The following is a 25,667-nucleotide window of genomic DNA, read 5'->3' as shown; positions in this document are numbered from 1 at the left end:
CCACATGGATGTTTAAATTTTTGTTTCTACTGCGTTTCTCAGTTAATGGGTTGGTTTCCATCGCAAGCATTAACCCTGCGGTGGGATGTTAAGGCCACATGAAGGAACTGAGATGAGACTCTGGGCTGGTCGGATATTACACTAAATCATAGTTTAGTGTTTTGAGAATGAACCTTGGGCTCACACATACACCCCTTTGGTGCAGCCACAAGAAGGAGTTTGAAACATTTCATTTCCATCTTAGGTTAACCACATCTTGCTGTGTTGCCTGAACCCAGACAAGCTGTGGTTACTCGTAATAGTACCAGCTCCAGGTTTTTGAGGACCATAGGGCAAGACACTCTCCATGGGCTCCCTCCTTCCTCACCATGTTCATCAGCTGCTATTGCTCCTCCTCCTCTTTCTCATCATTGCTACCACTTGCTTACTTGGCAGCAAGTAGGCAGCTGAGTAGTAGTATGTGGCTAAGGCTTAGCTCTCTTTTTACTCTAGTGTAAGTGTTTGTAGCTCTAATTTGGATTGCGACCACCGAGCCACAGTAGTAGTACTTGATGTTAGTCCTTCTTAGGGTAGACCGACTGAAATGAATGAGACTTGTTAGTCACGACTAACGGAAGTCCCATTCATTTCAATGGTCTGCTCCAAATAGGGCTAACACTGGACATAACCCCAGCCAAAGAGGAGTATTAGACTTCCCTCACCAGAATTCTCTCCCTCACCCAACCCCCCCCCCCCCAATTTTCGACAGTAAAGAATTTTAGCAGCAAACAAACACAGAGCCTTAGAAAGGGCGAATTTAGCTTGAAAACATTCAGTGGAGGCTGGTGGCTCTGATGTCAATGGGGCGGTGTTAATGGTGAACTAAAAACATTCTAATTGTTCCTGAAGCAAATAATCACGTTATGCCCAGAACTGGAAGATTCATTGGGATCTGCTGCTTAACAGAATTGGATGGATCACATTGCTTCATGATAAACCTGGGTGTGATATCAGTACTAAATATGCTTTTTAAAAAAGTAAATCCTGCTGAATTGACTGGCACATTGATCTAATGATGCTTACTGACCATTCTGCTGCGTTAGTGCTTGTATGTCCTCTACTCTTCAATAAATCTCTTATACCGCAACACATACTGTTTCTAATCATCATGGTGAATTCATATAACCAGTCCTTAGTTAGGACTATAGATTCCAGATGTGCTCTCTAATAGCATGTATGCTAAGCCTTACTAGCTGTGTAATAACAGTTCCAGTTCCGTAAAAACATTCAAATAGTAGCTCAGGTTCTGTTCCAGTTTGGGGGGGGGCTGTTTGAATCGGGTTTTGTTTCAATTCAGGTTTGAATTTATTCCCTGCACTGAATGCACCATGTGGCTAGAATTGACTTTCAATGGTGTGAATAAGCTTCACTAACTTATGGGGGGGGGATTCTATGAGGAAGCAGGTTGTTACGTAGTTAGGCATTTCCCAGTATACTTTCCAGCTGTTGGGGTGTACAGCTGGAATCAATGGCCTATTCCATTCAACCACATTATTTTAGTACAGCTCATATCTGGAGAGGCCACAGGACTGTCTCAAATGGAAAGGTGCAGCAGTCCATAACCTTTTGGGGCTGGTGGGCACATCTAGAATTTTGAGAGAGTGTCAAGAGCACTCTCAAAAATAGCTACCATGCGGGGGAGCTTGGAAATTCATAAAATGGCTCCCACAGTGAGTGTGGGCTAGTTACGAAACAATGGGCCTGTTCAGGTGACATGCTAAGCCATTGTTAGGCCGCTAAACCTTTTGCAGCACATGGTTAGTGAGCGTGTTTAAACCTTAGTTATGTAGCCACCATAGTTAGGAATGGTTCATGCTAAGCTATAATGTTTAGCTCAAAATGCTTAACCACCATGGCTTAGTGTGTCGTCTCAACAGGGTCACTGATTTGCTAGAAGGCAAAGTGGTGAGGCTAAAGCAAAAGTAATTTCCCCAAGAACCTAAGTGTAAGGTAGAGGAGGAGGCCAGAGGTTCTCTTTGCACCATGGCAGCTTCCTAGTCTTTTAAAAAATAATAATTTTACAGATCTATCTAATTTCATAGAATCATGGAATAGTAGAGTTGGAAGGCGCCAATAATGTCATCAAGTCAAACCCCCTGCTCAATGTAGGAATCTACCTTTCTATACTGGCCAACAGCTGAAGCTCTCTGGGTAGTTCTCAGCAATTAAAACCACAAAACACATCATAAAATGCAATATAACATATAAAAGTTTAAAACTCCAGTATAAAAGTACAACCCTCCCCCAACAAAAATCTAAAAATCTAAAATCGGGAGGGGCAGGGAGCCTGGTGGGCACACCAAGGAAGGTGCCCACATGTGCCATGCTGGAGACCCCCAGGCTAGGGGACCACACAGTGATAGTTGCCTGCCTATTTTTTAATGAATATGTGTTGACAGGTGATATGACAACTAAATTGCACATCTGCTAACATGAATATGTCAAAATTCAGACAATAATTGCCAGACTAACTGGCCTTAATTCATACTGTGTTAATCCTTCTTGTGGACCTGCTATGGAGTGGTGACCCAAGCAAGGGCCTTCTTAGTGGTGGCACACTCTTTCTGGAACTCCCTGTTTTTGGAGGTGCATCAAGCCTATTCAGTAACTCGGTTTTATCTGTTGCTTAAGACTCATCGCTTTATCTATGCCTTTGGTTCCTTTTGATGAGACTTTTAGGATTTCTGTTTGTTGAATAGTCTTAGCTTTGTTTTACTTCACTACTGGTGGGATTTGATGATTTTTTAGAGTAGTAGTAGTAGTAGTAGTAATAATAATAATAATAATAATAATAATAATAATAATAATAATAATAAAAATATTTATTTATTACCCGCCTCTCCCTCTGGATTGAGGAGGGAAACAATACGATAATGATATTGTTTTAGTATTGCTTGTGTTTTGTGTTGTTACTTTATTTGTAAACTGCTTTGTAATTTGTAATGAAGGTATATAAATTAAGGGTGCAATCCTATCCATGTTTAGACAGAAAAAAGTCCTACAACACCCAGCAACCTTGGAGTTGTAAGACTTTTTTCTGTCTAAACTTGCATAGAATTGTGCTGTAAATTACCTACATATGGGGCATAAAATTGCAGTATTAGCCAAGGCTCCTTGCAATCCAAGCTTTGCCCCTTCCCCTTGTTTTCTACAGGTTTTCTACAGGTAGGATGAGAAGAATCTTCTTTGTTAATGAGAATGGGGAAAACTATCTTTTTTAGACCAATTATTATTAAACCCAGGAGACAGACACTTCTGTTTGAAGTTTAAAGTAAGATAGAAAGTAAAAAATAAAATAAAATTGGAGCACTTTTTAATATAAGTAATACAATAAACAGTCCAGACAATAATTCGTTCTCAGTTAACTAATCTGGACATGGGGGGGGGGAGTTCTCCCCCTCTCCCAGCTCATCACCCATGCCTACAGGTGAGTTTGCTGCCTTTTTTCTGGCAGGGCTTCCATGGGGGCACCTTTTCATATGAACACATCATCTTGCCAAGGAAAAGCTTCACCTGTCAAATGTTTCACCTGTCATGCAGATGTTCAAAACCACATGAAAACTGCCAGAAAGAAAGGGTGGAAATTCTAGAAATGCCTTTGGGTTACTTCGCTTCAGTTTTATGAAATTATATATAGAGTATGGCTGCTTTTCCATCTTAGACCATACTGAAGGTTAATTTTAATGGTGCTGCAGACCTGCCTTCTGGTTAGACAACAGAAATGAAAGAGAATTTAAGCTTCATATCATCCTTTGTATAGCCACCCCAAAAGGAAACAACCCAACCCTATCACATACATAGTCCAGCAGGCATCCTCTTTTAGCCTGGGCCTATTCCTTCCTACCATCCTATGCAGGCCCTAAAATGCTATAGTTCTTGAGTAAATAACAGTAACAGCAGACCCGTGTGCATATGCTGAAGGACATGAACAACATGATAAAGTCCCAAATGTGCTTTTTATTGACCTCGATTAGGGAGATCCATGACCCAGAACCCCCTCACTTAAGCGCATGACTTGTTAAATTTCCCTTAGTGACAAGCCAAAGAACAGTGAAGATGGGTGATTGGTCCCAGATGTTCCATACAGTAGATGTGTCTGTACAGCTGGGTTGATAGGTCCCAGATGTTAAATACAGTAGATGTATCAGTGCAGCAGAGAGATTGAGAATAGTTCCCATATGCTGATTACAGTAGGGGAGACAGTAGGCCTAGAACTATAAGAGACTTCAGTGAAGAATCCTGTAAAATATGTTAACAGAGATGTATACAATTCTGCTTCTCTAGATACTCTTTTAAATTATTATTCTGAACCAGTTTATATTTCAGTGGAATTGGGAACTTGGACTTAACATGAGGTTCCATAGTGTTGTTCCAAGACATTCTGGGGAGGGGGTGGGGGTGGGGGTGAGGGAATGATCCTCTGATGACTGCCATTTTTTTAAAAAAATATGATTTGTGGTGGCCACCACATTATTTTCACAGAATGTCCCAGGCACAGCATTGTTCTGGGGCATTCTGAGAGAAAAAATGGTGGCTGCCAATGGGAACCATCATTTTCCCTTTCCCCCCACTCCATTTTGGGCATACTCAAATGGAGAGGCGGGTAAGAAATTAATTAATTATTATTATTATGCAAAATGGGGGGGGCAATGCCCATTGAAAAGAGCTCTGATGGTAATAGGGTAGCAGAAAAATAAAATGCTGTCACTGCTGCCTGAAATCCCCTGAACTAATCCCCAACTTTTTGCCCCTCCTGAAAATTCAAGCCAAAAGCTTGAATGTTTGAACTTTCAGTTCAGGCTTAAACTGCTGCCTAGATTTGTCAATATTCCTGACATGTTTCAATATTATACCTCTCCTTCAAGGAAGAAACATGATATTTATTTCTAATATGAAATGCTCATTATTCATAGTTGTAACTAGCTCAAGCTAGTTTAAATTTTTTTAAAACAGAGATTAGCCTTGTGACACTTATTCAAATTCTGGTAATCTCCCATTTGAGTTATTACAAACAAATACATGTTATAGGTAAGGCAGTGATGAAGATATATTAGCAAATAAGTCTTCTGACTCAGCCTGCTATTTTAGTTAGGATTGTTTCTTGTTCTTTTTTTCTCTTTCTCTCTGGGTTTGGGTGGGTTCACACATCACGCTAAACCACCCTGTGAATAAGCCATCATGGGTTATTTGTTTGCACCTGACAAATGACTGAGTTTGCTGTGGCTTTTCCCCTCCTCATTCCGCTTCCCTCCTCCTGCTGGCTCTAGCATTTATCCCAGGTGCCTTCGTGGCATAATCCCTTGTTGCCCAGATCTTTGTGTCAACACCCTTTCTGTAATTGGTCCATTGGGGTTGCTACTGCCAAGTGAAACACCCTCTTCCTCTGATCAAATCAAATGAAATTAATTTCCTGAGCCCTTATGAACCCAATAACATGCTTGGCCACTATTTAGCTGAGCATATGGATATCCCCCTGTTGTCAATGTCCTTGTCAATTTCTCTGGATTCTGAAATTCTCAATTACTTATGGCTTCTTTTCAACTAGCCAGAAGGCTCACTTTTCTTGTGCTCCGGGAAAGGCTTATGCCTCATAAATTACGTTAACAATACTTAACGTAGCTTTGCCATGAAATCAGCTTGGTGCCAATAAATTATAAGTTGACATTAAATCACCCCAGTCTGTTTCTGCTTCTTTTTTATCCTTCAAACATTTGGTGGAAGTGATTTCTTTTTCTTTCTTTCTAAAAAGCAAAAGCACATTCTATCAAAAATGATTTATATGAAGCAATATTGCACTTACAATGAGCTGTCACATTTCAAACAGATCAAAGGTGGTCTATGAAAGCGGGAACATGCTCTCAGGCTATGCTAATTCCAAAGTGATTTCTTTCCTTCCTTCCATCCGTCATCAGAATATATATGCTTACAACAGCCATGTCTGATGGGGAAGGCTTCTCCTTTGTCAACATCAAAGCACTTGTCCCCCGCAACTTCCAAGAAGTCACTCCTTGCATTTTAATCTTCTGCAATAATAATGATAATGATGATGATAATTATCCTATTCATAGCTTTAACTTTTTTTTCTTTAAAGAAGCTGTTACTCTCATTCAACCTGTTTGCAAAGTGTTTCTCCTAAAAGGCATGAGGAGGGAGGCACACTAGTTCTATGGACTGAGATCCAACACTGATTCTTTGCACACAGTGGAGTAATAGAGGCCAGCATATTGAGGAACAACACTTATCTGGGCAATTCATCTGTCTTTCTCTCTCATTTGAAGTCAATGTTAAAATCATTTTACAATATGGGGAGACAGTTTTTTGAGGGCCCTTGGGCAAGACATCCTCACATGGTCCCCTTTTCAGTGCTGCTGTCACCAGTTGCTATCCCCCCCTGATCCTCTTTCTCATTATTGCTCTCACTTGCTTGTTTGACAGGCAGCTCGTCTTCCTCCTTTCCCCTTTCAGTAGGAGTTCCGCAAGGCTCGGTGCTTGGCCCGTTGTTGTTTTCCTTATACATGTTGCCCTTGGGCAAGCTTATTCAATCTCATGGCCTCCAATATCATCTGTACGCCGATGATACACAACTATATCTGTCATCTCCGGAACTTTCTCCTGATGTTCACGATCGTATCTCGGCATGTCTTTCAGATATCTCAGCTTGGCTGTTTCATTGTCGTTTGAAACTCAATATGGCAAAGACTGAATTGCTCGTTTTTCCTCCTAAACCTTCTCCTCATCTCTCATTCTCTCTTACTGTCAATGATGTTACACTTACTCCGGTCAAGGAAGCTCGTAGCCTTGGCTTTATATTTGACTCCTCGCTCTCCTTTATTCCTCATATTGAGGCAGTAGCTAAATCTTGTCGATTTTTCCTATATAATATTGCCAGGATTTGATCATTTTTGTCTGTCTCTTCCGCCAAGACGCTTGTTCATGCACTGGTTATTTCACGGTTGGACTACTGCAACCTTCTTCTCTCTGGCCTTCCTTCTTCTCACTTCAGTCCGTTGGTTTCTGTTCACCACTCTGCCGCAAAGATCATCTTCTTGGCTTGCCGCTCTGACCATGTTACTCCGCTTCTGAAATCTCTTCATTGGCTTCCAATTCACTTCAGAATCCAATATAAACTTCTCCTGTTAACCTTCAAAGCTTTTCACGGTCTAGCTCCTTCCTATCTCTCCTCTCTCATCTCACACTATTGCCCCGCTCGTGCTCTTCGCTCCTCTGATGCCATGTTTCTCGCCTGCCCAAGGGCCTCTACTTCCCTTGCTCGGCTTCGTCCATTCTCTTCTGCTGCCCCTTACGCCTGGAACGCTCTTCCAGAACATTTGAGAACTACAACTTCAATCGCAGCTTTTAAAGCTCAACTAAAAACTTTTCTTTTTCCTAAAGCTTTTAAAACTTGATGTTGTGCAGACTTTATACTGTTAGTTTTACCCTACCCTGTGCCTGCTTACCCTACCCTGTGCCTGTTTGCATTCTCTTCCCCTCCTTATTGTTTTACTATGATTTTATTAGATTGTAAGCCTATGCGGCAGAGTCTTGCTATTTACTGTTTTACTCTGTACAGCACCACGTACATTGATGGTGCTATATAAATAAATAATAATAATAATAATAATAATAATAATAATAATAATAATAAGAAGAAGAAGAAGAAGAAGAAGAAGAAGAAGAAAGCCAGAGAGCAGGAAGTAGTGGCATCTACTGGTCCTCTTTCTCACCACCTCCACTGTCTGGGCTATACTGAGAGACAAACAAACAAGCAGGTTGTAGTGGTAATGAGGAGGAACAACTCCAGGAGGCTCTAGTCAGTGGGTCCTGCTGGGGTGTGGGTCCTCAGCATGTGCCTGACCATGCCTACCCTTGATGCCCTGTGGGGAGACAAGGGAAAGTCAGCTGCCACAGTGGCCTCTTTTGCATCTGCCTCTCTTTGCATGCTTGAAGCACTTGCAGAGAAATTGATAGCTGCCAGTTTCTACCTGGCTAAGCACTGTTCCATGCGTTGAGCGTAGAACATTGCATTCTGTCACAGGCAGTGCTGGCTCTATGTTTTCTTTGAGGGGGAGCAGGGGGAAGTTGGGCAAGATGCCCTAGAGCACATGCCTATTCCTCATTTCTATCCTATCGCTCCCTCCTATTCTATCCTATCGATCCGATCTGTAGAACTGCTCAGAAGGAGAGTGCAAGGCCCGTGAAGGACTCTGCTCCAGCTGCTCACTCTTGCTACTGCTTGTATGCTCAGGGAGTGCCAGTGAACAGGCAGCGACAGCAATGAAAAGGAGCAGCAACAGGGCCAGCAGGCTCCAGAGGTTGTCAATGGGACCCCTGCAGAGGTATGAGCCTCAGCAGGTGCCCAATGATCCCTACCTTGGCTCTGGCCACAGAGCCTCAGTCTTCTCCTTCTCTCACCATTTCCTCCTGGAAAGAACTACGGTGAACCTCAGTGATACAGATGTGAAATGCAAATTGTTGAAATGAAAATACACTTGGGTTGGACTACCAAGGGCTGTGCTGGGGTTTTCCATGAACATGCACCAGAGCTTCCAAAACTCTGTGAGAGTTTCCTTCTTTATTCCCAAAGTCAAGGAACTCTCTGGAGAGGCAGCTGTAGTCAGATGAAGAAATTGGGGCTGTCCTGGTAAACATGTAAAATAACTTTCAGTCTAAGCCTTGGTGAAGATCCAGGATGCTTTCATATATTCTGTGAAGAACTGGTATATAACAGGGACGCTGGAAGAAATTTGTGGATGCCATTCCAAAGCAAATCCCATGTTCACATTATGCCTGGATGGTGGGGCAGGGGGAGGGAATGGTTGCCCTATCAATGGGTGCACAATCCTGGAAGGGGAAAATGCACAACCAAAAAAATGGTGTATAAAGAGCAGCACACACACCCTGAGTGTTCCTGGAAACTTCACAGTGTCCACCAATCAGGTTGGCAACATATCCCAGCACACATACAAAATGTAAGGCAATGCCACAGCACCAAACTGCATCAGTCCCCGTTGCACAACAGCAACAACCCGCTATTGCAAATCTCCAGGCATCCATACAGGCTTAAGTTTTTCACAACCACTGTTTTGGAGCACAACATACACAAAAGAGGATGGAAATCCCACATATACAACATAGTACCCACATAACTCCCTGGGCATGCAGCCTGCAGAGTGCACACACAGCTCTTCTGGGACATGGGCTCAAAACTCACACAGGGAGGAAACAATTCTGCTTCCATGCAACCAAGAGGAATGGCCACAACATACAACATGGTTTATATACTGGTGGTGGTAATTGAGGGCTGAAGTCACTGGGAGGAAATCTCTTGTGGCATATCTAGAGCTGATGTAAAGTTGCACGATTGGCAAGAGCATGGCTGTGGAGTGAAGGGGGGTTGAGTATGGTATAGGTGTGCTCCTCACTGTGCCACCCATATCCCACCCATGACTCAGCTTTCTTTCACCAGTTCTGCCAGCAGAACATCTGCACTGGTGTAGCTAGGGTGTCCCACCAGCATATCTTCTATGATGGTGTTGTCTCTTGTGCTCCACTGCTGCAGTGGGATTTCCATCAAGTTCTATAGCCCCTCCGCCATTGGGTCACAAGTACAGGATTGTGTATCTATAACTCCCCACTGAGTTTACCACTTCATACATCTAAGGAAGTGAGCTGGGACCCAAGAAAGCTTATGCCACAATGAATTTGTTAGTCTTTAAAGTGTTAAAAAGATTCTTTGTTATTGATAACATACTAATTTGTGGGCAAAGACCACTGAAGTGCATGACCTAAGCATTAAGAAGGCCCAAGAAAAATAAATAATACTGGCAAGACTGAGGCAGAATCAGTAATAGTGAACATTCAAAGTCAAAGAGATAACTTAAGAGAGCAATTCACAAAGCAAGGAATATAGATAAATCATGATAGAATTAATACTATAACCAATATGCCCCCATCTCTGTTCTGAAGGACAAGGAATGGTTACATTAATTCCTTTCCTGGATACTATTAATTTCATAGGGAAATTGAAATTATACTTCTGTAATACTGAATTTGAAAATCTAAAACAGTTAATTAACAATGCCCCTTTCGTCAGATGTTATGACATCAAGAGGATAACAAAATTATCCACAGGTGATTTCAAAGAAAGCAGAGATACCATTTTAATGCAAAAATATGAACACTATGGACTTTCCAAGACAGTGCCCTGTATGCACAAATAGAAAAAAGCCCTAGCCTGATATAGGGTGTAAAAAAAAAATCCATGCGTTCATTTATGGAAGACTTATACTGGCTGAAACTGATCATAAACCATTGGTTTCACTAGCAAAGATGAGTTTGCCAAATACACTTCCCAGATTGCAAAGCTTTGCAACAGCTGTATAAGCTACATAGTATACAAAGCTAGGAAAGATCTATTTATTACAAATGTATTATCCAGAGTTTTAGACAGAACAGAACAGCATCATATAGAGGCAGAGTTTCTGTCAGTGTAATAACAAACTAATTCCATTCTCAGATAAAATGTGGACAATCACTGCAGAAACTGCAATGCATGATATGGCACTACAAAGTTTTATGAAAGCGAACTGAGCTAGCTGGCCCAGTAACCACATACAGGGATGCTTCCAGATGGAGGGCTCCTAGCACTAGCAGTCAGAAGGCATTATCTGGATAGACATAGACACACACACACACACCACCGTAAAGTTCCATAAGTGAGGGAGGGTCATTAGCTACATGCAGTAATCAAGGAATTTCGCACACACACCCCCGCCCGCTCTAAGATTTGCGAACATGGGCATGAGAAACCGCATTCCAAGTCTCCCTCTCTCGTATGTGTGTTTTGAGGAAGCCGGGGTGCTCAGTTAGTTTGTTCAGCCTGCATTTAGAGGTGAATGGACCTGATCCCCAATTAATGTGCACATCAGAGTTATCTTTCGGATTTTGCATTTGTCTGAATTTTGCAATGCAGTTCTCGGCTCAAAAATGGCACTAAAGTGTATATAAAATGTGTATTTTAGGATTACATTTGTTTAGAAATGTATACCTTCTAAAATGCATTTAGAAAAGAATATTTGATGAGAAAATACCTTAAAAATATGTATTTAAATATGGATTTCGCACAGATTATTTTTGAAAAAACAACAACACAGATTAATAAGGAAACGGGACAGAGCAGATTTATGAACGAGGGCATGCAAAAGAGACGCAAGACTGGAAATATAGTCTGTTCTGCAAGCTGCTTCCATCATCTTTAATTTTCATTTGAAAGATAAACCCTAAGAGTTTGTTTTGATCTTTTAATCCAATCAGGCCTTCTTATTTAAAGTGTGGTAATTATAAGTTATAGCACCTGCTTGCTTTGAAAGTCTTTGGCTTTTTGTTGGTTGGCAGAGAAACAGGCAGTATACCCATCTGCTCTAGGTAAGAACTAGTAACCACAAAGTTGTTAATTAGCCTGACACACGACTCTTTCAGAGTGCTAACAGTGTGCTGTTACCACACCTATAAAACTGCTGGTAGACAGACTCTCTGCCAGAGAATCACAACTGGATCAGTGCACTAAATTAGGACTGGCATTCAAGATGTAGTTTAGGAACTTTGCCATCAAGTGTAGATACGCCTCTTCAGTTCCTTCCATTTTGTGCAGATGCAGGACAGATAAATATACATAAGAAATCTTCCCAAAGTCTTCCATCTATTCCACCCCCACCTCCAATTTAACTCCTCAGACTTTCTGTCTGTGTTTCTGCAGAGGAGAAGCTGCAATGCCAAGGCAAACATTGCCAATTCAAGGCACCATTCGTCAGCAGTATTCATTAATGCTTCAGAACAGGACACTGTGATGTGGTAGGGATGAGCTGCGCAACACTGCAACATCGAAAACAGAGGTGCACAACTTTGGGGGCATGTTATGCTGGTTCGGGGGATGCATATGCACACTTGGACAAATGCACATATAGATGCAGGCACATATGCATCCCAATGATCTAGTAGCGGCCGGGAAAGATTGATATGCATGGAGATTGCTCAGGGAGAGAATGGAGAGGTGCTAGCAGGGTGGAAAGGGTGATCCATGTCAGAATTGCAGGGGGAGGGAATTTGGCACAGTGGCAGGTAGGGTGTTGGTACAACTGTGGGGTGCCCACAATTCAGGCCTTAGCAGGATGCATGTGACCCCCAGGCTGTAGGTTGTGCATCCCTGGGCTAATACATTTCACTGCCTGATGGTTATTTTGGCTTGATGTGACAGCAGTTGAGGCGTCTCTGCTATCACTGACACTGAGGATGATTCTTGCCACAGTGTCAAGCACTTATTGGTTCATTTGGGTTTCCCCCCCCCCAAATGGACCAACACTGCTGCCCACAGTTTTTGTATACTTGATCAAGATATCTCAACCAGTCCTTACAGAAGAGGGTAGTTGCAAGAACAATTCTGGCATACAGGGAACACAGTTTGTTTGATCCATAAAATAATACAATCACGATGTCAGGTATAGGTAGGGTGACCATATGAAAAGGAAGACAGGGCTCCTGTATCTTTAACAGTTGCACAGAAAAGGGAATTTCAGCAGGTGTCATTTGTATATATGGAGAACCTGGTGAAATGTCCTCTTCATCACAACAGTTAAAGCTGCAGGAGCTGTACTAGAGTGACCAGATTTAAAAGAGGGCAGGGCACCTGCAGCTTTAACTGTTGTGATGAAGAGGACATTTCACCAGGTTCCCCATATATACACATAACACCTGCTGAAATTTCCTTTTCAATACAACTGTTAAAGTTACAGGAGCCCTGTCCTCCTTTTCATATGGTTACCCTAGGTATAGGTACAAGGCCGGCCTTGTACCTAGTAGGTAGATTTATTAGGAAATAGTCTGAGAATGTCAGATGTCTCTGAAATATTATCTCTGTAAGAAGTTCCCACGGGATCTAGCTTGCTTACTCCCTGTTGCAGTCTTGAAGCAGCTGATTCTCTGGGAACTTAAGAGTGTTTTGGATAAGGAGGGGGCCGCTCTTGGAAGTTGTCATTCAGATTGTAGCATCATCAAAGAGGACCTGTCTGTCAAGTGGCTTTGAATAGGCCTTAAAAGGTGGTGCAAAGCTGGAAAAGCTTGGCTAGGTTTCATCTCTCGACACAATGCCTGACCTCCCTCCTGCTTTGGATTCTATCTCCGATTGGGACTTTGAAAGCACACTGCACATGGATGCTTTGCTATTTGGACTTTAGTCATCTAAGAACTGTGCCATGAGGCTTTTCATAGACTTGGACTTGCATTTGCTGTGGATTGTGTGTGTGTGGCCAGACTCAGGTAGCAAGGAGTTGCCAGTCCTTAGCAGAAGGGTGGGACTCCTGTGCATGAGGTTCCATCTTCCCTAAAGTCATGGTAACCAGGGTCAGCTCGCTTGTGGCAGGCTGAGATTGACAAGTACATGACTGATCTTCTCTGCCCGGCTCTGGTGGCTCAGAGCAACCCTTCCCTGGGATTTTGTTTTAGGCGACTGGCCATGTCCCTTGAGGTGCCAGTGTATGCGGAGTCTGGACAAGCTCAAATAGGATAGTGGCGTACCCTCAACACCCCACCCCCCGCCCTGCCCTGAGTGTTTGCCTTAAGGATCATATATAAAAAAAGGAGCCTAAAGTTTTTTAACCATCATTCAGCTTTAAGTGTGTTTTGGAGACTGTGTAACCATTAAGCCTGTCTACCGTGTGATTTCCTCAATAAAAGTCTCACTGATGTGAGTGTCTTGTGTCAGCTTGCCAGCACGTGTGAATGCTAGAGGGAACAGGCATGAACACGACACACTAAAAGCAGGCCCAGATAAGGATTTGTTTGCAAAGATGGAATATAACATAACAAAGGAAAGAAAAGGAACCTCTCGTGCAAGCACTTGAGTCATTGCTGACTCCTAGAGGGAGGCCTGCTTTCGCTGACGTTTTCTTGGCAGACTTTGTAGCGGGGTGGTTTGCCATTGCCTTCCCCAGTCGCAGTTACCTTTCCCCCAGCTAGCTGGGCACTCATTTTACCGATCTCGGAAGGATGGAAGGCTGAGTCGACCTGAGCCGGCTGCCTGAGAACCAGCTTCCGCTGGGATCGAACTCAGGCCATGGGGAGAGTTTTGGCTGCAGTAACTGCAGTTTTGGCTGTTACCACTCTGCGCCACACGAGGCATAACAAAACACTGTCTTAAAATCGTGTGAGATTTCAGGTATTGGCAAACTATTCTAATATAATGCAAGAGAAAGGTTTAAGTGGATCTACATTATGCCAGTCTATTGGCCACTTCAAATACGAAAATGCTACTACTAATCATGGTAGTGCTTTCAAACTTTATAGCAGTTTTACAGTGCTTTAAAAATGCCCAAAGCACTTCATATACATTATCTCAGTAATGATTACAAATCCAACTAGGCTTGCCATATTCCCTTTTCCTAAATCTAGACAGCCTAATTTGCGTATTGTGCAAATTGTTTATCCAGGCCCAAACTTATAACAATAGTTGCACTGTAACCATGGATGGTGGACAAACTGCATACAAGTGTCATGTGTCAAATATGTAAGAGTTTGGGGTCATATTCATAAAGATGAGCAGCACATGGGTTATTACCTAGAAATCCATGCTTAGGGGCTCTAGTCACAGCTGAATTTATCTTTGCTTTCTCTGATGGTTTGGACATATTATGACATCATAGAGACAAATAGTTGCCTTTAACATAGGTAATGGAAAATTCCACACACACCCCACCATACTGAACATGCAAATATCATGGAAAGCACCCTTCCCCAACCTGGTACCTCCAGACCTAAGACTATAACTCCCAGCATCCCCAATCCAGCATGGCTGGTGGGATGCTGGGAATTCTAGTCCAACTCATTTGGAGGACACCAGTTTGGGGAAGGCTGATGTAGAGGAACGGTAACAGCAACACTGTACAGCTCTTCTTTGCATCATCTACTTACCCTGGTCCCCACTCCGCAAGCCTTCTGATTCCCATATTAGTATGGGAGACTTTATGGAGTGCAGTCTGATTGCCAGGCAGTACGTTAGTGCTCTGTGAAATGGACATGCAAGCCCTATAACTCAGGGCAAATGGAAAAAGCACAGCCTCTGAGCAATGTAAATAAGCGGCTCAGATCCCCAGTCATCTTGTGATGTTTGGAAGCCACTCTGTAGTGAAATATGGATGTTCCAGGTTGGCAATAAATATATAGAAGACTTGTGGGACATTACTCATAGAAACTAAAAGAGGGGAAAGTCCTTGATGCAAACCTGGTCTTTCTTCCTATGTAATGACCATCCCTGGGAAGCTATAGAAATAATAGGAGGGAATTTGGCATAAGGCCAATTTGAGTAAAGAAGCATTGGCAGCTCAAATGAAATCTGAGGAAATCAGCTTAGCTTTAGATCTGCCTTAACTCACAAAGCAGCCAGCTAAGGGGGAAACGGTTGACTCGACGACTTTTCATCTCTCTCAAATCATACCTAATTTATCCTAATAACCACAAGTATAATGGGACTTAATAAGGGCAGGGAGCTCTCCAAAGATCGCTTGTCTATATTAAATCTGGATTTAAGAAGAAAATTGCCATTGTTGAAGGAAGGACAGAGGAACTTGGGTTCTTCTTTACTGTAGGGAGGATGCAAGAGAGAAAGGGGAGATGGCTGGTTCATTTTCATCTGATGATGATGATGATGATGATGAAGATGAATGCATTTTTATAAAATATGCCTGTGGCTTGGTTTGCATTAAAATCACCTCCACTTGATGTGTCCTAACCATTCCTGATGTTTGATTGTATGGGGGATATAGTGTGTAACGCAGTCTATCGACAGGTACAGCCACACAGCAACCTGGCAGCAGTTCCCATGAGGATTGTCATGACCCTGGAGCCCAGCAACGGCCTGGAGATGGACTCAAAGGCTGAAGAACCAGTGGTGCTAACAGAGGAGTCTCCAGGCCCAAGAACCTCTGCAGAACCAGAGGCTCTCAAGCCTAAGATGCCAGAGACCAGCCCTGAGCCCCAAACCCTTTAGCCTGGACCAGCATCTATGGTATCAGAGCCTAGCTCTAGCACTGCATCAGCATACCCATCTTCAATAACTCCACATTCCATGGAGCTGATGTGCCAATGTCAGCAGCATGCCCAGCATGAAAGATGGAAAAGTGCTAGGTTTCAGGCCAGGGGCCTTTAGAGTTTCCACTTTGAAGAAGGGGATGGAGTTTGGGAGGAAGTCTCTGGACTAAAACATAAAAGGGTTCAGTTTGGTCTCATACCTTATCAGAGCAATGGCTCACTTGCACCAAGCCTTGAGGGCTCCTGCTCAGACAAGAACATGACAAGGATGGTGGCTTGAGAAAGTTTTGCAATGCCAGCAATATCTGTGGCTGTATCCTTAGATGGGTGGATCATATGCTGAACCTCCAGGAGATTGTGAGACAGCTCAAGCTGTATCACTTCAAGGTGACTTTGATGGTGTGTGTTGGCTGTTATATCCAATGCACATGATACAAAGAAAGAAGGATTGCAAATGTGATATTCCCTCTTATTTCTGAATTCTGACATAACAAACCACTGAGGATGTATGGCGAGATCTATGTGCTTGAGATGACCTAGGTTGCCCACAAATCTCACTGCAGTGAAATACACGAGCCCCAATGTCATTTGCCATTTGTAATTGGGTAACCTCTGGTATTTGTCTCAGGATTCTACTGAAAGAAATAATTTGCAGCAACCTAATTCTTCATGCTATAAAGTCTTCTTCTTCTTCTTCTTCTTCTTCTTCTTCTTCTTCTTCTTCTTCTTCTTCTTCTTCTTCTTCTTCTTCTTCTTCTTCTTCTTCCGCTGCTGCTGCTGCTGCTGCTTTGTTTAAAGGGACAATATTGCCACCCTGTAGTTTGGCACAACACCAAATATGGAAAGTCCAATACTTTGCAAAGAAAAATGTCACCTCTTTCTCTCAGACCAGGAGTGTGTTTCTGTACCACTAGGATTTGCCTTTCCAAAGTTCAATATTCCCACAAGTTGTAAATCACACTGGCACTTTCCCACAAGATGTAAATCAGTTGCACACTGGTGTCCTCAAAGGATGCCTACCACAATGCCAGTCAAAGTGGAAGCAAAACTGAGAGAACAACACCAAGGATGATTGTTATTGCAGGCATTGTGCTTATGCACGAAAATGTGGAGTCTTATAGCACACTGTTTCCCCTTCCATTGATGGAGAAGGTAGTCAGTTCAGTGGAAGAAATTAAAGGATCTCTGTTTGTCCCCACTGCAAATGTTGATTATTTAGTTTCAGTGAACCTTTTACAGCTAATTGTTGAGGGGGTAAAACAGGTGCTTCATAAGCTTGGATACTGTCCAGACCACATGATGGGAGAGGTATGCACAAAATCACCTCCTTCATATTGAAAAGTGTACTTGCTTTGAAAGAGATCATACAAGAATCTGAATGGGATTTCCTTTGTACGTACGTGCCACCATTTGCTTTGAGAAGGCAGTTTCCTGCAATGAATCTGTGCCCTTTCCAGAGATCAAAGTGCCTCAAAAACTAATTCACTGAGCTTCCTCATGACCCAACGTTCCTTGAGGGCAGCAGAGATCCCACAGCTAAAATGCAGTCACCTCTGGGTTATATGGTTTTAACCACACAGATGTGTGTGGAAAAGGAAATTATGAAGAGAGCTGTTTGAAATAGGAATCCCAGAAGGATTGTATAATGAATGGCATTGCATAATGACTTGACATGTAACCAGGCAAGGCATCCGTCATTATGAAAATTATCTTAAGCATCTCTAAAGATCATATTTATTTATCCCAAAGATAACACTGTCTGTGTGCATTCTCTATTAGCCTCTCATGAAGAGTAATAAGACAGAGAAAGTTATTGAGAAACAGCATTACTGAGCAATTTCATCCGAGCATGACTGTTACTGGTCCTTCTAAACAGTGGGTTTTGTGAGTGTTGTCAATCTGGCCCTGAAAGGATTGTGTAATGCTATCAATACTAGTTCTGAAACTGACGACTAGTCTAATTAAGTATCCCAGAGAAGACTCCAGATTTATATTTTGAGAAGATCCCAGATGCATATTATGACCCTACTCTCATGTACAAGTAGTGCTTAGATGTATATTACTAGGGGCCTGTCTTCATGGTGCTGGGTTGGCACCACCACCCCTCAACCCCACACTTTCCCTCTGAGGAGGGAGCACAGGCTTTCTGGGCAGTCATTTGGGTCCCAGAGCCACCCCCGCACTCTTCCTGGTGGAAGGCAACCGATTGCTGGTCGCCATCCAGCAGGCTCCCACCCTGGGATGGCCCTGGATCAGCCATGGAGCAACGTTACATGGCAGAAACACTGTGCTGACTTCGCTCCCTTTGAAAAAGTCAGGGTAAATCCCGACTTTTTCAAATTGGAGCATCGTGGGAAAGCCCCGCAGTGGCTGTGAAGCTGTGCCTGCATCATCAAACTGACGAGGCGCAGATCCACAACCACCATGGGGCTTTCCCCACATGTAGACAGTCCTTAGCCTAGATGTAATTCCGCTACTGAGCCTTAAAACATCTCTAACCTAAAAACTGTCAAAGCTAAATAAAAGTCTGTGATGGAAAATCACAGAGGTTTTGATCACAGAGGATTTGGAAAGCACAGGAAGGATTTGTAAAAGGCTGAGCAGGTGCTGATAAGAAGGCAACTAAAGAATACAAGTAAGATATTTGGTGCTCTAGTAATTAAGAGGATGGCTCTGCTTGTGCCTCATGGATGGCATGTGCACTGATAGTAGGTACGAGAATTGCTTACTTCAAGTGCCATGGCTGGTGACAGTATAACTGTTATATGAATTTGATGCAAATGTTCTTGTGTTCCAAGAATTATGACAAGAAGATGGTGCAGGTGACCTGAAGTTTAAAGAAGATGTACGAGAAAGGATTTTTTTGCCAGCCAGATAACAAATCCAGGTGTTAGAACTTTGGAAAAACTTTAAAGATACTTGAAAGAAACTATGCATGGGTAATTCAGAACAACAAAGGACTGTGTGAGGACATGTGTTAGGCATTCCCATAATAAAATGTAGGGGTAAACACAGTGGTAATGGGACAAGTGGAAACCTCGCCTCTAATTGGTAAATATTTTGGTCTCACCACCATTGTAAGCCCCACCTCTGATTAGAACAAAAATATAAAAGTCCATGCATTGGGGTCTGGAAGGAACTCACACACCTCCTGGCATCCCTCTTCGTTTCTTTTTTAAAACTTTTTTTTTTTGGCTTCTCCCTGTACCGGAGAAGGGCAGCGGCCATTCAGCTTGCTGGCCCGCCCCCTCCCCTATGTGTAGGAAGATGGTGACCAATCAGGGTTCGCCATCTGCTCAGACACGCCTCGGAAGCAGCTCCGAAGCAAGGTAACAGATGGCAAATGCGCGTCTGCACCTCGCCGAAAGGAAAAAGTCAGGGTAAGTGACTGACTTTTAAAAAGCAGAGCTTCGGTGGTTTGCCCCGGATCACTTCGCAATGGCGGCTGCGTCATGTAGATGACCTGCCGCCACTCCGAATCCACCCCGGGGCAAAACCTTCATCAAGACAAGCCCTTGGTAACTATGTACCTCTGAGGCATAGTTAACCAAATTCTATTTTAACATAACTTTTCAGCTGATGTCGTAATTTAATATTATTTCTGAGCGTAGCATTATTTCTGAAGTTAAAATTATGTTTAGTTAATCCCAGTTTAAGTTAAAGTGGCATATGTTTAAATTTACACTTAATGTTTTAGTTAACCCTTTCAGTTCCTATTAAGAACACTTGCTTCTATGCATTGGAATATTTTGTGCATAAATGGGGACACACACACACACACACACACACACTCGTTTACACATATATGTATGTGATAGTTAACCCTTTAAGTGCCTAGAGAAACTTAGCAATGCTTTAGCTTAGTTTTTAAAGCTTAGTAACATGTAGGAGGAAGTCAAAGTTGTATTAGTCAACAACAGGTGTCTTTGGCACTGAGAATCACATAGAATGCAGGAGGGTCTCAAGTGGAGGTCATATCATTTAGCTGACTTTTCTAGTAGTGCACCTACCCATTTTGCTCATCACTTTTGTAGTGCCAGCTTTGTCAACCCCAGGCTTTTTGTTTGATCTCAGATTTATTTTTCATTTAATTCCACTGCTACCAGCATATTCATATAAACTCTGCCTTGCTGGCCTGCCTTGCTGCCTGGAGCCTGGTGGGCTACTCCCTGGGATCAGAACACAACATCATCCCAGATAAACCCAGATTCTGTAACTGATATGTCCCCATTTTCAAAAGTTATGCATGCTAGATACTTGCACACCACAGGTGGACTGTGCTGATCCTTATGTTGATAATTGCTAATCCTAACAGATTAGCTGAATTAGTCACAAGATTAGTCACAGTACAAATCAGTGATGGCAGCACAACACTGCTGGACTTCTTGGTGTTTCTTTGGCTGAGGTATCTTTCCACCCGCTTCTGGTTTAGCACTACAGATGCTGGGAGAATGCAATAAAATATATAAATATATATTTATTTATTTATTTATTTATTACATTTTTATACCGCCCAATAGCCGAAGCTATAATAGATAGATAGATAGATAGATAGATAGATAGATACTGTAGATAGATAGATAGATGATAGATAGGTAGATAGATAGATGAGCCTGAGGGTATATTTCCCATTAGAAAAAGTAATTAGCTCTCTTTGGGTATTACATCTGCACAGCGAGAATGATAATATTATAGCAGACTGTATCCAGTTATGGACAGAGATAGGCTACCCACAGTTATCCACACTTTAGTGATCTCCACGTTGGATTACTGAAACACGCTGTGTATGTAGGACTGCCTTTGATGTCCCTTTGAAAACTGCAGCTAGGTCAAAACGCAGCTGCCAAGTTGCTAATGGAAACTAGGTAGCTGGGTCATAACTTGCCTCTGCTGACATAACTTTGTTGTATTCTTGTTTTTCTGAGCTTAATTCAAAATGGTAGTGCTTACCTTTAGAGGTCTACAAGGTTTTGGACCCAGGTATCTGTTGGACTGGGTTCTTGCGTACCAGTCTCCCCATTCATGGAGAGTTCCTTTAACATTTAAGTAGATGGAAGTAGTATGTTTTATTCTGCTATGTATCCTGAATTTTTAATTGCTGTGCTTTGCTGTTGTTTTAGTGCATTGTTATTTTGTTCATATTGTATTTTATATTTCTTATTCTAATGTAAACTGCCTTGGGGACACCATGGTGTGGAAGATGTGGGTACAAGTTTAGATAATAAACAGAGAAACAAACAAATAAATCTGTGACTATTGTTGTTAATGGGTCCCACTATTCTTATCTTGTCTACATGAGCATAGTGTATAAGAATACACCCTGCATAGAAATATAACAGAACTACTGCTATCCAGAGCTATTTGACCCCACGGTCTAAAGATTTCTTTCCATCTTTACAAATTGAGGTTAACAATTCAGACTTCTGCTGAACTGGACTTTAGCTCATGAAAGCTTATAATTTCTCACCCAACATCTGATCTTTGTGTCAAGAAGAACTGAGATAGGGTTGAGTGACAATCATACTTAATGTCCCTCCATTCCTGCCTCCAACTCCCTTCAGCTCAGAAACAACACTATTGCCTTTTTCAAAGAAACAAATCGAAACCATGGAGAGATGGCTTCAGGCAGGGGGAGGCAATCAGGATGAAAGCACTTCAAGACCTAGAGCATAAGCATTTGTTTAATGGATCCAGAAATTTGTGTTTGTATGAAAATCAGCTTCCAGTTCTACAATTTTGGCTACTTTGTGCCATATTGTTTTCCTGACTCCCTGGCAGAAGACTGGGAATCTGCTCTTAAGCTTCCTATGGAGACACTACTGCATTTCTACCCAACTATTGAAAATCACTCCCCCCCCTTTCCCCCCATTTTTTCCTTAAGAAATTCCAAAGCTTGCAAAGACAATCCATAAGAACTTACAGTGACTGAAGGTTTGGAAGATCCCACAGAGCCTCTGCTGGGATCCGACTAAGTTGATTGTTCTGTAACATCCTGTAATCATAAAAGAGGACACAACTTTCAAAAACCAACCCTCAACACAATGGAATATACACTCCCCCTTCCAAAACAAGATTTCAGGGTGAAGAAATTGTTCGAGATACAAAAACGTCCTCTAGCAAACACAGTACTGGTGAATAATGCACAACGAGGAATTGCATTCCATTGTTCATTTGTCCTGAGAGCACAATCTTCTGTGCTGACATTAATTATGGGACTCAGGCAGAATAATAATAATAATAATAATAATAATAATAATAATAATAATAATAATAAATTTATCGAGGCGGGGAACAGCAGTAAGTATAAAACACATAAAATACTGATTAAAAACATAGTATACATTGTTAAAACAGCCTAAAAGCATCCTAAAAGCATCCTAAAATTCCACTGGATAGGAAAGATTTCTAAGAATATGCAGGTTTCATAGAGACTCTCATACAGAAAACTTTCCTAGTTAATCTTCATGGTAGAAAAGGATACCTATCATGGGTCTACCTTTAGATTTATCATGGGTCTATTGTGCAGTTGTTACTAGGTTCCTGTTACTTATTTCACAACCCCTCGGCACAGCAAGGCAGATATATTGTGATAATACAGTAATCAGGTTTAGGCAACCTGATCCCTTCCAGATCTTTTGGACTACATCTCCCATAATCCCTGATCATTGGCTATGCTGGCTGGGGCTCATGGGTAGAATAGAAATTACTGCAGTATCCTGCTCAACAGTCCAGAAATATTAGTCACCTCAAGGTAACCCCTTTCTCACTTGTAAGGCTCAGACACAAATATTTTTATGACTTGGGATCACTGTAGTGCAATATCACAGTGCCATCCACCCATCATGAGAAACTGGGACTAAGAAAAAGAAGACTTTATAGAGAGCAGAAGTCCAATATAGATTTATTTATATTTATTTTATTTATTAAAACATTTATATCCCACCCTATAGCACAAGGATCTCAGGGCGGAGTACAGATAAAATCATACAAATAAAATAGAACAATAAATACACAATTCTAAAACAAATTAAACCATTAATATGTCAAAACCAATATGAAATTTTAAAACAGTAAAATCCAATTAAAACAAGACAGTGTGCAGGCTGGTGGATTTAGCCATCAAAGGCTTTGTTAAAAAGCCATGTCTTAACCTGGCGGCGGCACCAGTCGGGTTTCCAGGGGGAGGGCATTCCACAGCTGGGGTGCCCCAACAGAGAAAGCCCTCTCCCATGTCCCACCATAACATATATCTTGCGTTGGTGGAACACTGAGAAGGGCTCCTCCGATAGATCTCAGGTCTTGCTCCCTCAATATATGAATGACTTGGGTATCACTAGCCAAGTATTTTTGAAATCCCACAGAATGTGGACTGCTGTAATAAAGGATGACTCTGGTAACTGGAGAGCAAAGAAAGAAGGTACAACTTCCCTGCCCTGTCCTCTTATTGCACCAACTAAACACATTGGCTCCATCTGATCCGCAGCCAGGGATAAGCGACCAACGTCACAGGCAAAGGGAGAAGTAAGCTGCGCTGTGTGGGGCCGGGCAGCTCACTTCTCTCTATGGAACAATGGCTCTAATCACAGGGTTTAGTGGACATGGTGGCAGTTTACACAGGGAGGAGCCGGCCAGCCCCACTGCTTTCAGTAAACAACTCAGGCTAATGATAGTCATTTGCATCTACCCACGTAAACACCAGAAGCACAACGTGGACAGTGCTGGTCCCTAGGATATTGTGTTTTCTCTCTTTAGTACAAAACAACGGGAGGGGGGGGAGGAATTCCCAGGAAAATATTACTCCTCGTATTAAAGAAGATCCAAATGGAGAAAAATAAACAAACAGTTATGTGCCAAACATAAGAAGAACCCCGCTGGGTCAACTTGCTAGGAATACATTTTATAACATATTACAATATGGTGCTGAATTATACGTATAAAAAGGAGGCTGTGCTGGAATAATTGCATTACTGTATGTGCTAGAATAGTAAACATATAAATGCAGAATGCATCTAGTACAAGAAAACACCCATAACAATCTCCTTGACAGATAACTGGCCAGTTTCAATATTTGCTTTTGTCATGAGGCATCGTCTGAAAAACGGAGATGTGGTAAATTCCCCCGGTCAAGCTCATTATTGGGCTTGAAAAATGTGTTTTCAACAACAGCAAAACCTGAAGAAAGTAGTTTGGTCTATTCCAAACACAATTCCATGCACTTCAGACCTGATTCAGGTCATGGCCCCATTGATGCCACTGGGAGTGCAACTTTCTGGTTCTCTCTCTCTTCCTTCCCCATTCTAGCACTGGTAGTAGGGGACAGTTGGAAATAGGAGTGGGGGGGGGCGGGGGGAGCAGGACTTTTGTTCTCCAGCATGGATTAAATTCCTAAACTGAGAATAACTTTTGGAGCAATAATGCTTGCCTCACATTTGTGATTAATATTTCTCACTGCCAAACTAGGAAATATGGATTCCTGCAACATCTCTACGGACAATAATCAGAATTCCATATTCTGGTGGGATGAAAAAATCATCATGAGCTGTGGTAACTTCAACCAGTCTCTAGGGAACTCCACAGTGGGAGATCCTCGCTCGGTTTCAAGGAAAACCTCACTGGGCAACAGATGACATAGTTCCTATCCAAACCAGGGGAGTCTTCACATGAGAGGCACCGGCTTGATGTTGGTGGCTGTTGTACTCTATTGCCACAACACTTCTTTGAAAGTAGAGGCAATATGGTCCTTCTGGCTGCCATTGCTGTAGCTGCTCTGATGTCACAGAGAGGCAGGGCAGCTTTCGGCTGGGCAACTGCCAGTCTTTGGAGAATGTAGAATTGAAATTCCTGGGTCAGTGAACAACTTTTGCAATACTAAACCACATTAATGTTGCTAAGTCACCTTGGGTTTTCAAACAACACTTTTCAGTAAAAATAAAAAAGCAGTAGCAAAACCTACTGGAGGAAAACAAACCGCAGAAGATGACATTTGCTGGGGCTTGTCTATATGCCCTGTTTAGCCCATTCTGGCTGTGCAGTGGTGCTGCACTGTTTATATGACTCAGCCGCCAACTCGTGCCACATTTGGGCTTCTTCCCCCAAACTGCGCTTTTTTGTGGTGTCGATTTACCATGATTTTTAAAAGTTGCTTGAGGTCACCGTGTTCTTTCCTCTGCCTGTCAGTGGTGGCCTCGGTTCAGGTTGAGCCAGTGGGCATTCCTGGGAGTGGATCAAACACCAGGGTAGGTCCGGGTAATTGTGGGAAGGCAAAGGGCAGGGGGTGGCCTCGTCAAGTCAAACGGACGCCGGTGCTGCGGCTTTTCCAGCTGGATATGCCACACTCCTTCCTGCCATCAGGATTTATCATTCCCACCCCAGAGCTGTGCTGCTGTGGGGGTTTATGGGAACAAGCAGCAAAGTGGTGTTGTAAAGAACCCCCATCCCTTGCTTATCAATATGTAACGTTGCTTGAGAAGGAGGGAAGGGGAGAAAGGCTTGACACTGTTGGTTCCATGAACTGAGCCCCTTTCAGACCGTAAAGAACCAAAATAATGATC

At 42.5% G+C, this 25,667-nt stretch overlaps 1 protein-coding gene across 1 annotated transcript in view; it reads right to left on the bottom strand.

Annotated features, from left to right (window-relative positions):
• Positions 1-25,667, bottom strand: part of LGR6 (leucine rich repeat containing G protein-coupled receptor 6) — a 175,080-nt gene that overhangs the window by 63,607 nt on the left and 85,806 nt on the right. The window contains exon 5 of the mRNA XM_063140345.1: positions 22,037-22,108. Within this exon, the coding sequence (XP_062996415.1) occupies positions 22,037-22,108 (72 nt within the window). The remainder of the gene's footprint in view (positions 1-22,036; positions 22,109-25,667) is intronic.

Source organism: Elgaria multicarinata, chromosome 1 (genome assembly GCF_023053635.1).
Source record: "Elgaria multicarinata webbii isolate HBS135686 ecotype San Diego chromosome 1, rElgMul1.1.pri, whole genome shotgun sequence".
Lineage (NCBI taxonomy): Eukaryota > Metazoa > Chordata > Lepidosauria > Squamata > Anguidae > Elgaria > Elgaria multicarinata.
Note: the sequence above shows the minus strand (reverse complement) of the source record. Positions and strands in the feature narration are given on the sequence as shown.